The sequence below is a fragment of the Drosophila obscura genome, unplaced genomic scaffold, assembly GCF_018151105.1.
Source record: "Drosophila obscura isolate BZ-5 IFL unplaced genomic scaffold, ASM1815110v1 contig_87, whole genome shotgun sequence".
NCBI classification, from domain to species: domain Eukaryota; kingdom Metazoa; phylum Arthropoda; class Insecta; order Diptera; family Drosophilidae; genus Drosophila; species Drosophila obscura.
Window position 1 is genome coordinate 440,404 of NW_024542880.1, and position 14,309 is coordinate 454,712.

General features: G+C 36.7%; 1 protein-coding gene across 9 annotated transcripts in view; it reads right to left on the reverse strand.

Annotated features, from left to right (window-relative positions):
• Nucleotides 1-509: 509 nt before the first annotated feature.
• Nucleotides 510-14,309, reverse strand: part of LOC111076104 (rho GTPase-activating protein 26) — a 147,517-nt gene continuing 133,717 nt past the window's right edge. For 7 of the 9 annotated variants that reach the window (XM_022369739.2, XM_022369735.2, XM_022369740.2 and 4 more), the window contains 3 exons: nt 10,169-11,497; nt 1,533-1,612; nt 511-1,473 (listed from right to left, as the gene is read on the reverse strand). In XM_022369739.2, the coding sequence (XP_022225431.1) occupies nt 1,373-1,473; nt 1,533-1,612; nt 10,169-11,497 (1,510 nt within the window). In that variant the 3' untranslated portion in view covers nt 511-1,372. Of the gene's footprint in view, nt 1,474-1,532; nt 1,613-10,168; nt 11,498-14,309 lie in introns of all 9 variants that reach the window. The other 2 variants (XM_022369736.2, XM_022369743.2) reach the window with 2 other exon arrangements.

A 14,309-nucleotide genomic window follows, 5' to 3' on the forward strand; every position in this document is an offset into this window, starting at 1 on the left:
CCGGTTTGAAATCGTAAAAATCTTACGATTTACGATAGCCGCTTTTTTGCTTGTCATTTGACTGCGATAACCGGAGCATGGCTTAATATGTGGCAATTAGTGCCACGATGTCGCATACCTCGGTAAACAAGGCCGAACATGAATAGGATGCGCACCTCTGAGCTCTGCAAGCTCGGCAGAAAAAGGTTTAACCCATGCAAATTGTACCGTAGCTGTAGACGGGGAGGAGAAAGCGGTGGAAAACTGCACCAGTCCAGCTCTCAACAGAAAAAGGCTATGTACAACACTTGGGCTTAACCTTCATAAATGACTTTTTAGAAATGTTCACAAGGAGGATAAATATGCACCCTTTGTTTGATCGCCCCAAGAGCAACTATGGCAATAATGGGCCCTTATGTAGGACGTAAGATGGACATGAACTATTTTAGAATTTTTTGAATTCCGTTGGCGAATAAATGAAATTATTTTATTTTCAAGTATATCCATAATAAATGATTTAATTTATTAACTGACTATAACTGTAGCACATAAAAGATTGTGTATATTAAGCTTATTTTTTATAAATGTCAGACATGCTAATAAATGAAAGCACAACTTCTCATTTACAAAACAACTTAGTTGTCATTTATTCTAGATTAATAGGTAAATCATATATAATTTGATATAAACTCCCTTTTTTACTTATTTTTGGCAACATGTTAACAAAAATATTATGATTCAGTATATTATTAGTTTTTATGGTATGTATTACAAAAATGTTGATTCAGTATATCATTAGTGTTCATTGTGTGTATGGAATGCTAATACGCGTCGTTTTATGTGTCCTTTGTTATTAATATTTTGTTTAATATCCTGGTGGGTATAGTACACGAGTAATGCAAGGTAAAAATGCGTATTGGCTTTATATTTTTTGGTATATATTTGATATGCTGATAAATTCATTCCACAGTGAATCTTATACTATTTTTACAAATTTCGAATATACGAGTACATCTGGATTAATTAAATAGTTGTGTGGTTTACATTATGTGGTCAGACATTTTACCCTTTTTAGCCCCTCTTCGTCCTCGTTGTTTTTTTTTTAATATTTGATTCGGCGTAAAATGTTTTTTTTGTTATATTTATAGACAATACTTTGTTTTAAATTCATTATTATAATTAAGCAACAAATGGAAGCGTAAAACAGTAAGTCAATAAATCTTTGCTGATAGTTAAAAACATATAGATACAAAAAATTTGCGTACAAGCAATATATTTTTGCTGTTGAATATTATCCTTCTACTTTATCATCGGCAGATGCGGAAATCAATATAATCTTAACGCTGCTTACAGACATACGTGGAAAGCAGAAGGATCGCTAAAATCACATGATTTAATTGTATGGCTTCAAATGTTCCACATAGTTCTCCGGAATGAGTCCTGTCTTACCGTTCAGTGTGCCCTGCAGCCATCCAGGCTCATGGGAAAAGCGCACTGCAAATCGAAAATGAAATCAAAATACATACGTTCTATGTGACAGTACTGGCGCTTACCATTAGTTATTATTTGATTCGGCTCAAATGATAGTTCCCCTTCGCTTTCTCCCATGCATGCATACAGTGTCCGCACGCGTCTAAAAGAATTACACAAAAAAAAATTGTAATTGTCGTTAATCATTTTGAAGATACGAAAAGACTGAAAAAAAAAATCAGATCGGATCAGATTTTAAAGCAAGAATAAAATACATTTTCAGTACCTACACTACCCCATCCACGCGCTTACTATCTCTCTCTCTCCCACAGTCTTCCTCGTACAGTGATATAACGGAATAATGGAAACAGAAAAAATATTCTTAAATTTTTTTAAAATAGGTCTTTAGGTGAAAAGCAGATAAAGGAAGTGGAAGAATTAAAATTGGAACATCGCGATCGTGGTTCCTCTATTTCTGTCCTTATTTTTCTCGACTCTTATGACGGTCTTATGATCATGGTCTGCGTAGGTCCTCATGTCCCTCCTCATGTCAAAAAACAACTCAACGCGTCTCTTTTGCGAACAATGATACTAAAGACTGAGAGAGAGAGCATGCGGCAGTCGTGGGTTACGATAACGATTTCGTCGCGTACTTATCAAATGTATTGCATTGGGTACATAAACCATAAGATAACATATACAAACATACACTGACATACTCCGGGATTTTCGCACATTTTTTCAATTACGATTTTGAAAAAATTCGTACGAATTAAAATTTGTGTGCTCTGGATTCCGCCAAAGCGAATAGTGTTTAATTTCCAAATTGATTAACGATATTTATCTTGATGAAAATTCTGCTTTTCTTTTGGAAAATGAAATACTTCAGTTAAATATGCCATCGCTTTTGCAATTATTATTATACCAAAGAAAAAAACGCAAAAATTCGTGAATTAAAGAATATGCCGTATGTCGTTTTTGCAATCGTATTATATTATACCAAAACAAAACGAAAAATTCGTTAATTGAAGAACAGACGACATTTGTTACCCATGCCAACTATTGATATCGATATTTTATCTGTCAACGGGAATTCGCAATTTTAGTTGTTTGGGCTTGTTTTGTGTGAGGTGTGATTACACATAAATTTAATAATTACTAGCAAGCTCTCAGCGGCTTCGCTCGCAGATAATTTGGAAAGGAGATGTGTGAATAAAACAAATAAAGTTGTTGAAGCCGACAATGCTAAACATGCTAAACTAAGTTTGGCTGGTCAATTTAAAAATTCAATTTTTACAGGCTTCTGTGGGTGGATAGCAAAGCAAAATTTTAGTGGGCGTAAAAAAAAGATTTGTTTAAAAAAAAAAATAAGAAAATGCAGGCCTTGAACCGAGGACCCCGGATCGGAATTCTCGACTTATCCCACCGAACCACGCTTTGTTTGATTTTGCCAGGCGTAATGCAGCTTTTATTCCGAATTGGTAGCATCTTTGGCCCAAAACAAACAATTTAACAATACAAAATCCAGGTAAAAGTTGTTTGATGTTGATTTTAAAAATAACCCTACACAAATATGTAAATATAAAAACAGTATCGAGCAGTGCGTCGGCAATGCAGTCAACATAATAAAAATGAGTTTGGTCAAATTTAAAATGCATGTTTAACGGGATTTTCTGGTGTGCGTAAAAACAAAATTTTCTTAAAAAAGAAAAATAATTTCTTAAAAAAAAAAGATTTGTTTAAGAAAACAAAAAAAGTAATCCTGCCCACAGTTTGAACCGAGGGACCCCAGAATAGGAAGACTTCACTTATCCCACCAGACCACATTGCGATTTGATTACTGTAGGCATAATTTATCCTTTTTTACTCTTGCCTCTTGCATCGAGCTTTTGAGTCTTGTATTTTGAGTCTTCCCTTTACCCTCTTCCCCTCTTGTCTATTGTCTTTTGCGGTTCAATAAACTTTTAATTTTTTATACTTCTGGTAGGACGATATCATTGACCGAAAAAGAACTATCTAAAAAAAACGAGAAGGAACGTGTGAGTCGCTTCTGGGGACGCGACTCTACTTATACCCGTACTCAATCGGTATATACATATATTTTTGAGCTTATGATTTTTTAGAATTTTAGAATTAAACAAAAAAAGTGTTACTACATCTGTTATCTACATCTACAATGTATATTACACATCTAACATATATATTCTATATTTAGATTCTAAATCTCCTCCGCTAGAGGGCGCTTGCGTACATATCGAGGCAGAGTGTGCGAGCGAGAAAGAGAATGAGTAGCGGGTCTCTATCTGAAGGAGGCGAGGGAAGCAACTGAACATTAATTTATTCATTCTGGCTATAATTATGATCTGATCTGATTCAGATTTGGCAATCTGGTAGATATGGTCATTCTCTACGATACTGCGTTTTCAGTTTTATCGTATCTTTCAAATTTTGCCTGCCACAGATTTTCGTCTTTTGTTGTGGCGGAAGGGGGCGTGGCGGAATGTTGAAATACACTTATAGCCATGTGATATATCACATGAGTCTGGAAACAAAATTTGGTTGCTCTAGCTCCTATAGCGCCTAGTGAGATCTAGGCGCTCATCAAGCCGGACAGACGGAAATGGCTATATCGACTTGGCTATTGATGCTGATCACGAATATATATACTTTATGGGTCGGAAACGTTTCCTTCTCAGCGTTGCACACATCCACTTTTACCACAAATACAATATACCCCTTAACTCTTTTTGAGTACGGGTATAATAATCATTATTTACCGTCCCTGCCTGGAACAGATGGAGTCCCCAGTGAATTTCTAGCAAACCCATCGCCAATATTTACGCACCAACCGCCAGCAGAACTCAACAGAAGTTATGAAACCGCGTGGTTCCTAGCTAGATTTCGGAGAAACATCATGTGGCTTGCTCGTTAATAATCTCACCGACTGAGGGAACTCCAAGGTCTTTGGCGATGTCTCTATTACCGACATAACACTCAGCACTAAAGATCTTTCGGAGGGACTTCTTCTGAAACACAATGATCCTAGCCAAGTTCGTTTTCGTTGCGATAACATAGACCTGGATGCCAGGACACAGCACTGCTGTGTCGTAGGCAAAGGTGTAAAGTTTCACATCGATTGGCTGGGACGTATTTTCAACGCTAGCTTTAGGCATATCGTGCGTGAAAAGTCTGTAAAGCGTTGGCCCTAGCACGCTGCCTCGCTCTGTGCGACTTGGAACGTTCTTTCCTTGGGAGGCTTCCAATTACACTACTCGACAAAATCGAACTTTTTTTTTCCTCAAGGATCCAAACCGACTTTTTTTTAAAGAATTTTTGAAGTCTGGTATTTTTTTATTAAGCTTTTTTCAGAGGTAGCGCTTTTTTTTCACATACCTCTAGTATCTTACGTCTGGTTGTAAAGTTGGGTCCGCAACCTTCCAAAAGGTATTTTTTGTTAAATTTTTTTATTTTTTAGGTTTGGCTAACGAATTTTAGCTCCAAAGTCCAGAGTCTAAAGTGCAAATTAATGCCCTATACACAAATAAATACAGTACACAGGATATCATTATTTTTCGACTTTTCCTCAGTTTTTAAAGTCAAAATTTTGTAAAAAATACCGCACAAAAATCATCATTTTTGCATTTCAATGCTTTATATTTCCCAGAAGGTAAGCTGAAATCACAAAGTTTTTGGGCTTAACTTCTAGCTGTTTTAATTATCTTTTCAAAATAGCAAAGTTCTTTACAACCAGACGTAAGATACTAGATGTCGGGTCAAGCAGCTTAAATATGATTTAATTATGTTCATTAGTTGCACTGTACAAATCATTGTTAATCAGCCTATGTTATGCACGACAGCGGCCGCTTTTTCATTTTATCTCGCCTTCTTCGCTTTGTTGTTGCAGTTGCAGCATCTAAGCTGGTCTCTCGCGTTCCATATGACGTTCGTGCTCGGCTAAGCATCTGCCCCGATCTGCTCTCCTTTCATCGCTCGTTTTCGCTCTCTTTAACACTTGCTGCATAGGGCGCTGGCAAGTCCGCCCATTTGCCTTGTAGCTAGTAGAGAGATAATCTTCGTATCAATCGCATCGCTTTATCATATCGGTCATACTGACGCCTACTTTACATTACCAATACAAAATAAATTGTACATTCCCCATTGAAACGCTAGACTTTTTTCTTAAAATCAAACGAGTTTCAACGGCTATTAAAAACTCTTAATAGCCAAACATTTTGTGACCCCGACGTGATTGTGCACTAGAGTTATGTAAAAAAACCAAGCGCTACCTCTGAAAAAAGCTTAAAAAAAAATACCAGACTTCAAAATTTCTTCAAAAAAAAGTTCTGCCATAGCAACAAAAAAAAATATCATCAACCCATTTCTAAGCCCCAAATCTTTAAGAAAAAGTTCGTTTTGTTCCTTGAGGAAAAATCGTGTTGACTAGTGTTATCAGGAACAGCTGGGGGTTTATCAGGGGTTTTATCTTCGCAAGTCGTGCCAAACTCTGTCGAATGCTTGCTGGATGTCCACCACCCTATGCAGCTGCTCCGGAGTACCATGCCTCAGTCTGAACCCAAATTGGTGATTAGGGATAGCTCGACTTACGGATGGGCTGTCCAATAATCTGCGAAGAATCGGCCAGATCGTCCGCGGATTTGCCGGGTTTATGCAGCATGACAACCTGCTCGGCTTTTCATGCTTTGGGGAAGTGTCCCCTTTACAAGAAAGAAAACCAAAAGGATGGAACAAAGTATAGGTGAATCTCGTTTCTGTACTGCTTAATTGACTGACCAAATATGGGCTTCGAAGTGGTAAAGGAATATACGTAACTAGGAGTAACGCTGAACAGTAATTTAAAGTTTGAAAAACTCGCGGTTTTGAAATTAAAGGATAGCAGGACAGCAATCGGATCGAAAACATCAATACGAACCACAAGATTTACCAGGCAACAGCAAGAGCAATTACACGCTACACTGCGGAAGTATGGGGCTGTGACGCGTCTGACGAGGTAGGAAAGATCCAAAGGTATTTCATAAAAGGAATGTTTTACCTACCGCAAAATACGCCCGACTATGCCATACATCTGGAAGCTGGGCTTCCCTCTATGTTCACCATTGCGCTCCGAATGCCCGTACACAGGTACCCTAATATACTTGCAAATTACCTAATTGAAAACAAATCTCAATGCTTCCAAAAATTATTAACCCTAGCTGAAAAACTAAACGCTAAATTCGAAATGGAGCGCCCGGAAGAGTGGGAAAGACAACAAGCCAGCCTCATTCAAGCCATTGTAATCGCGGAATGAAACAAATGGGGAAGGCCCCATCACAAAAATGAGGATACTACATGCACCCTATACAACACAGAAGAAGCCAGAAGACATGGAGCACTTCCAAGAACGGTGCCCGATCTGGCAAGAGATAAGAATTCACGCTTTTGGCAGAGTAAAAATGAATAATAAATACGTCACGTTGCTCAAGGGAAATAGCTGGGACGGTATAGCCACATATGTACACCTAGCCCAAAAATACAGACAGCAAATCATAATGGAATACTGTTTATCGTTGATACTATTGTTAAATCTGTACCCCGATAAGTAGAAACCCCCATTTTATCAAACTCTTTGTATTTTTATGGTCTTATATCGCTCCTTGAAGTTAATTATGTTATGCAAGAAGCTATTTATGTTGTCAATCTAATTAAGGTAAAAATGTTATCAGCACCAAAGTATTATCTTAAAATGTATGTAATTAAACGCAATTAACGGCTTTAGGATAAAGGCAAACCGCGAAGCCCACAATAAGTCAAAATAAACTTCTACTACTAAATCTCAACTTAATTTCAACAACTAGTGAAAAAAGTCACTAGCTTAACATTATCCCTATAATTGTTTAGTATAAATCAGGGGTCGGCACACAGACTCACACATTTTTTTGGTGCGTTTGTGTGCGAAGACAACAGACACGAAGTCAAATACGTTACTTATTTCTCTGCCGCTGCGAAAGCCGAGGAATTGTGCATAGGGCACACGAATGCGTCTCTGCCGCTGAGGCAAGCGAGCAGAATATGAAGCCGTTTGTGCATAGCCCGCTCTGCCGCTACGTCAGCAGAGCAGAATTTTCTCTACCGCTCCGTCATCAGGCAGAATAACGAAACCACACGAAGTCTTTACGCTGTACGTGTGCCGACTGCGCTGCCCGAAATTTTGTCCTATGCACAGTGCAGACGACTCTGTCGGCCTCTGGTATAAATACATATACCGTAAACCGTAAACATTCTTGCTTCATAAAACAATAAATTTATACAACAAAATTATTCTATTAAAATCGGTATGCTGGTTAAACAGATATAGTGATTTTAGTTTTTAGAATTCTTGATCCTATTCAGTTGAACGGCAATGTACTATATACCTACACCTAAAATAGTCAAAACAACGAAATCTAGTGCTTAGGAGAGAATGCTTAGCTTTGATATCACTGTAAGAGAACTAGCGGAGAAGATAAAGAAATAGTTGTAGCCGTAACAACTAGTTTACATTGACAGAGAGAGAGAAAAAATAATGCAAGAGCGTGGTGGCATTCTTTATGATTCGGCTAAAACACGTTGCAAAATTAATAACTTGAGCACGGCTAGGTATAAGTCTGATATTTAATACATTTGCAATGCTTAAAATAATTTTTTAAAAGAAAAATTTAAGTGGGCGTGTCACTGGAAGGGGCGTAATTAACGGTCAAACTCGAATATTCGTTTTTTTACCCTAAAAACCATCATAAAACATTAAAAATTAAATTGAACAACATGCAAATATATTTTTTTACAACAAGTAAAATTATTGAACAATCGATTTTTTTGGGTTTTTGAATCAAGAAATAGAGATGTAATCAAAGCGTTTTTCGAAACTGCGAAAGAAGAGCTTCCCTGCAAATGGCTAACACCTTAATTTCATAAGAAAAGCGACAAAACGAAGATTTGTTCAACATGCTGTTAGCTTTTCGGATGAGAGCCGTTCCGGACTTAAAATTAGTATATTCCTCTGAAATGGTTGCCCCATTTGGAAATAGGGAAAATTGCTTCGTTAAATATGAAAATATGCATTAGGCTGGGCCAAAACATTGTTTGGTCAAATTTTGGCCTAGCCTAATAAGTATACAGACATATATGTATTTAGCAAGGAGGCGTGGCTTGGCTTATTTAAAATTTACGCAATTATACCATATGAATGTGTTTGTTAATTGTAAGCTAGTAAGAATATATTGAGCAACATCTCTGCTGCGTTCTCTAATGGCCGACTACGTAGGGCCGTTTAGTTAGCATGGGTTGGAAAATACCTAATATCTCCTAAAAGATGCAATTGTGGTAATGGTTTTTTCTTTTGTTTGTTTGCTGAATATCACCACTATTTTTTCGTGCAGTCCAATGCTCGGCCAAATATGGCCTTTTTATATTCCGCTAAAAAGGCAAAATAGTGCGAAAAATTACGTTTCTTAAAAAAATCTAATAAAATATAATCGCAAAAAATATTTCCTTTTTTTGTCTATATTCATATTTTAGATTTGTTCCTTTAATTAGGGAAAACAAATTTTTTTTCCCCTAGCTTGAGTACTTTTTGAGAAAAATGCATTAACCTTTGCCTTTTAAGCACGGTTTTCTTCATTTTTTCAAAAACATAAAAATGGTCCAACTTTGCACAGCGATTATAAATCTTAAAAAATTGTACTAGATTATAAAATACTGGTTTTGAATAGCTTGATCAATTCCTAATTGAAGTGTAACATAAGTTTTCCAAATTCAACAACGCGATATCCGACTTTTGCAACGAGTTTTCGGAAAACGAGCCACTGTGCGGTGTTCTCATTTCGTGAATACTATTATGGATGCTGTTCGACCAGCCCATGGCAGCACAAAGTTTAACATATGTAAGTAACGTAAACTAGTTTTCGTCTACTTCCACCAAAACACCCACCCTTCGGACAACTTTCTATCATGGGGCCGACTTAAGTTTAAAAAAGTTCGGACTTTCGGCCCACTCTAATGTACACCTCTAAACGTAACTTCTTATTAATGTTTGTTTACTTCTGCTTACGCTCTTAATTGTTGCTCGTCTGCATAGCAGATGACACTTTAAAATCGATCATCATCACAAGCAAACATTTTCGTTGGTTAGCACAGTGGCTGGTTGCCACATAATAAAATATCGTTGTTATCATTTAAACACGGGCCAAATGTAAACTACGCTCTCAGTGCATACATGCACATACATACATATGTATCCTTCTTACTGCTTATATAGCTTATATCGCCCGTTTCTTGTTCGCAGTTCCAGTTGTCGTGGAACACGCAGCATTGCACTCAAAATGATCGTCGAGCAAACAACATAATATCGACTTGCCATATAATACCATACTCGAAATTCACGGCTACGGCCTGTGGAGTCAGAGTTGCTTCCAACAGCCTCAAAAATAGTCTCTGATATGTATTTAAGCAGCCATCAAGACGGGAAAATGGCTATTGGCAAAAAGCTCGGCTATTGATGTTGATCATGAATATACATATGTACTTTATGGTGAGATACTTTATATCGGAGATGAATCCATCTGACTTGTACTTATATGTCTGCACACTATCAGAGTATCAGAGTATGAAAAGGTACAAATTTAACTTCAGAGGGAATAAATATAGTTTGGGATTAAGTTCAATATATAGATTTATTAATACTTACGCCGTTCCTGTAGACAGGTCCCGTTTTATTTGGTTAATGTCACGATTACGATGCATTTTAGTTGGCGGATAGTCAAAGCTTTCATTGGTTGATCCACCACCGCTCATATTACCTCCCATTATGTTTCCGCCTACAATGGATGTTGCCGCGGTCGTCATGACGATGCTGTCACTGGTGGATCCGAGTATTATAGGCATTAATGAAGTCTGGGACGTAAATGGTGTGTATTCATTTGAGTTCCTTGTGTTTAAATGATGTCCTACGTTTACACTACTGGTGTTCGATACGATAGCGGTGCCCATACCATTATTTGAAGAAAGTGAGTCGCACATGCTCTCATTTGAGCTCGACGTGGAAGCGGCCATCAATGGAGAATAGTGTTTACTATGACTGTAGCCAAAATGGCTCAGTTGTACAGGGGGATGTTGTTGAGGTCCACTGACAGCATTGGCTCCCCCGCTACCCACTAAACGCTCTTTTCTCATTGCGGTAGGCGGAGATGCATTGTTCACACTCAAAAGGTTGCTAGTAGGGGCACTAGCACTGGAAATGTTCGTGTAAATGTGGCTATTAGATATTGATTGCGATACCGGAGTGACCGTTGCCAATACGTAATCTGGATGTCGTAAATTACTGATACTGTTTGTGAGTGTCGCATGATGCGCCTGTACTGTCGCACCTTCGTTAGGGGTACCTCCAGAGCTGCCAGTCAGACGACGTGAACTTATATCGCTTAATGTTAATGTGTGTAGGTTTTTAATGCTGCCTAATGTGGACGGCCGAACACCATTTGCAACATGCATAGGGGCCACCGAGCAACCGCCACCGTCAGAGCCACCAGTTCCGATCGATCCCCCTGTAGGTGTACTGCTATTGGCACTGGGCGGACCGGGGGAAAAGCTAATGCCATTTGGAATATTTTGTAAGCTGGTTGAGCTGATTGGTTCCCCGCAATTGGATTTGTTAACAAGATGATACATTTTTTGCTGTGGGGAGTATATTGCACTACGTCCGGTAGTGCCTCCCACAACACCTGTAGAAATTGACTTGCATGTTTGGGAAGCGCGAGGCATACGCATTGGTGGACTAATGCCACTGTGATGCATGTTACTGGGTGCAGACGTAGTATCAGGCACCATCAAATCACAACTTGGGTCATTCCTGAAGATCCGCTCGTAGTTATCGATAAGTATGTTTATAACAATATTGTTGAACTTAATGTCCAGTATGGCAGCAACAGTCTCTTCAAGCGGACGTAACAATGTTGGTCCAAACACTACACCAAGGTTAAATACAGACATTTTATTCTTGTCGTACTTTCGCGAAACCCTAAAAAAAATTAGTCCCGTTTTTATTTTATTTTTATCATATAAACATGTAAAGTCTTTTAACATAATACGAATTTATGAATATATTTAAAAAAAGCATGAATCTTTCTTAAAAAAACAAAAATCAGACTAGAGTCGACATTCCGACTATACAATAAGATTATATATAGTAAAGACAGATGGATAAGACAGTAACTCTTTGAATTTTTCAAGTAATAATAAGCTTATTTACTGATGGTGTCCGACTTAGCCACAACTACAATGCTAATGTAATGTATGTAAAACCAAATGTTGTACTGCGAGGGTTTTCTCGGTAGACAGAAGTGACAAAAGGTGATAGAGTGCAAAAGCCAGCTACGTTTAGCGACGCAATTAAACTAACTTAGATTAGCTTGCAGCCTGTTAGCTTTCGCTTTATTTTTAGGATAAAACATTTAGGATTAAATTAAAATTTTGACATGCCCCAAAAAGGGAACAAAATCAAACTTTCATAACGTATTGTAAGCCTCTTAGATACAACTTGGAAGAATTTTTGGTAAATGATCGATATGCGGGCTTATGCTCCTAGAATCGAGAAAAAAAAGCCCTCGATGGACCGTGATAGACTCCAAGACTTTACGTGCAGAAATTTTTTTGCGGTCGGACATAGTTCTTTTTAAATAGAATTTAAAAGTTTCATTTTGGCCCATACAAAATGCAAACATAATCAGGTGAATAAAATGTGAAAACTTGCACACTTTTTTACGAGTTTTGAAATTGAAGTCTAATTTTCGTCGCAAGATGTTTTAAAATGTCTGTTTCGCAGGTTAATTCTGCCGACATTTTTTAAATTTTTGTCTGTTAAAAGATAAAACATTTTCAAAATGTGCACCGGGTAATGTAATGGTAATGCGCCGCAGGCGGACGATTTTTAACAACAAAAATTGTATTTAGAACGAAATAGAGGAGACAAAAGATGAATTTAGCGGTGAAAACCGCAAAACAGACATTTTATAACCCGAAACTTCCTATAACACTACTCGACACGATTTTTCCTCAAGGAACAAAACCAACTTTTTCTTAAAGATTTGGGGCTTAGAAATGGTTTAATGATATTTTTTTTTTCTATGGCAGAACTTTTTTTTAAAGCATTTTTGAAAACTGGTATTTTTTTTTAAAGCTTTTTTCAGAGGTAGCGCTTGTTTTTTTCACATAACTCTAGTATCTTACCTCTGGTTGTAAAAAACTTTGCTATTTTAAAAAGATAATTAAAACAGCTAGAAGTTAAGCCTAAACACTGTGTGATTACACTTACCTGTCTGGGAAATATAAAGCATTGAAATGCAAAAATGATGATTTTTGTGTATTTTTACGAAATTTTGACTTTAAAAACTCAGGAAAAGTCGAAAAAAAATTATATCCTGTGTCCTCTATTTTTTGTGTATAGGTGCATTAATTGGCGTCGTTCCAGGTATCGCTCATTAAAATCTATGGAGAGACTTTGGAGCTAAAATTCGTTAACCAAACCTAAAATATGGAAAAAATGAACAAAAAATACCTTTTCGAAGGTTGCGGGCCCAACTGCCAATTGGGAACAAAGCAAACAAAAAAGGGTTATACATTTGGTTCGTGATCGCGATCCCAATTCCCATTGGTATTCCAAAAGGTATTTTTTGTTCATTTTTTTCCATATTTTAGGTTTGGTTAACGAATTTTAGCTCCAAAGTCTCTCCATAGATTTTAATGAGCGATACCTGGAACGACGCCAAATTAATGCACCTATACATAAAAAAAATAGAGGACACAGGATATAATTTTTTTTCGACTTTTTCTGAGTTTTTAAAGTCAAAATTTCGTAAAAAATACCGCACAAAAATCATCATTTTTGCATTTCAATGCTTTTTATTTCCCAGACGGTACGCTGTAATCACAAAGTGTTTAGGCTTAACTTCTAGCTGTTTTAATTATCTTTTCAAAATAGCAAAGTTCTTTACAACCAGACGTAAGATACTAGAGTTATGTGAAAAAAAACAAGCGCTTCCTCTGAAAAAAGCTTAAAAAAAAAAAAAGACTTCAAAAATTTTTCAAAAAAAAGTTCTGCCATAGAAAAAAAACCATAAGTTTTTAAAAAATTTTAAAATCTCCATATCTATCAGAAAAAGTCGGTTTGGATCCTTGAGGAAAAACAAAGTTCGATTTTGTCGAGTAGTGTAGCCCATTGAACGAGTTGAACCTCCAAATAATTTTTAAGACAGATCAAAATTCAAAAGTAGAAATGGTGACAATGTTAGAAATGGTGATAATATTTACAGAAAAAAATTATGCTATTAAAAATTTTTAAAGATATTAAAAGACATTCTGAAAGCTAACAGAATATACGCATTATTAATTTCTGAAGTCGAATTTGAATTAATTAAAGAAGCCTATACAAAATATTTCGCAAGTACAGTGTTGTATAAATTATTTTGATGTGAATATGTGCTGAAAGATATATGTTCAACTGAGGAAAAAGAATTAGAAAAAAGTAAATATCACACAAATTCTAATCACAGAGGCATAGAAGAAATATATAATTATCTTAAAAGAAAAATGTATTTCCCCCAAATGAAACAAAAAATAATTAATCACAAATAATTAATAATTGTGAGCTTTGTCAAACACTTAAATACGACAGAAGACCTAAAAAAATCAAATATGAGGAAACTGAATCGCCTCCATGCCCGGTAGCAATAGTTCACATTGATCTTTATTTCATTAACGGAAAAATTCTGTTAACAGTAATAGATAAATTTTCAAAGTTTGCTGCTGGATACACCATCCCTGCTAGGGACTGT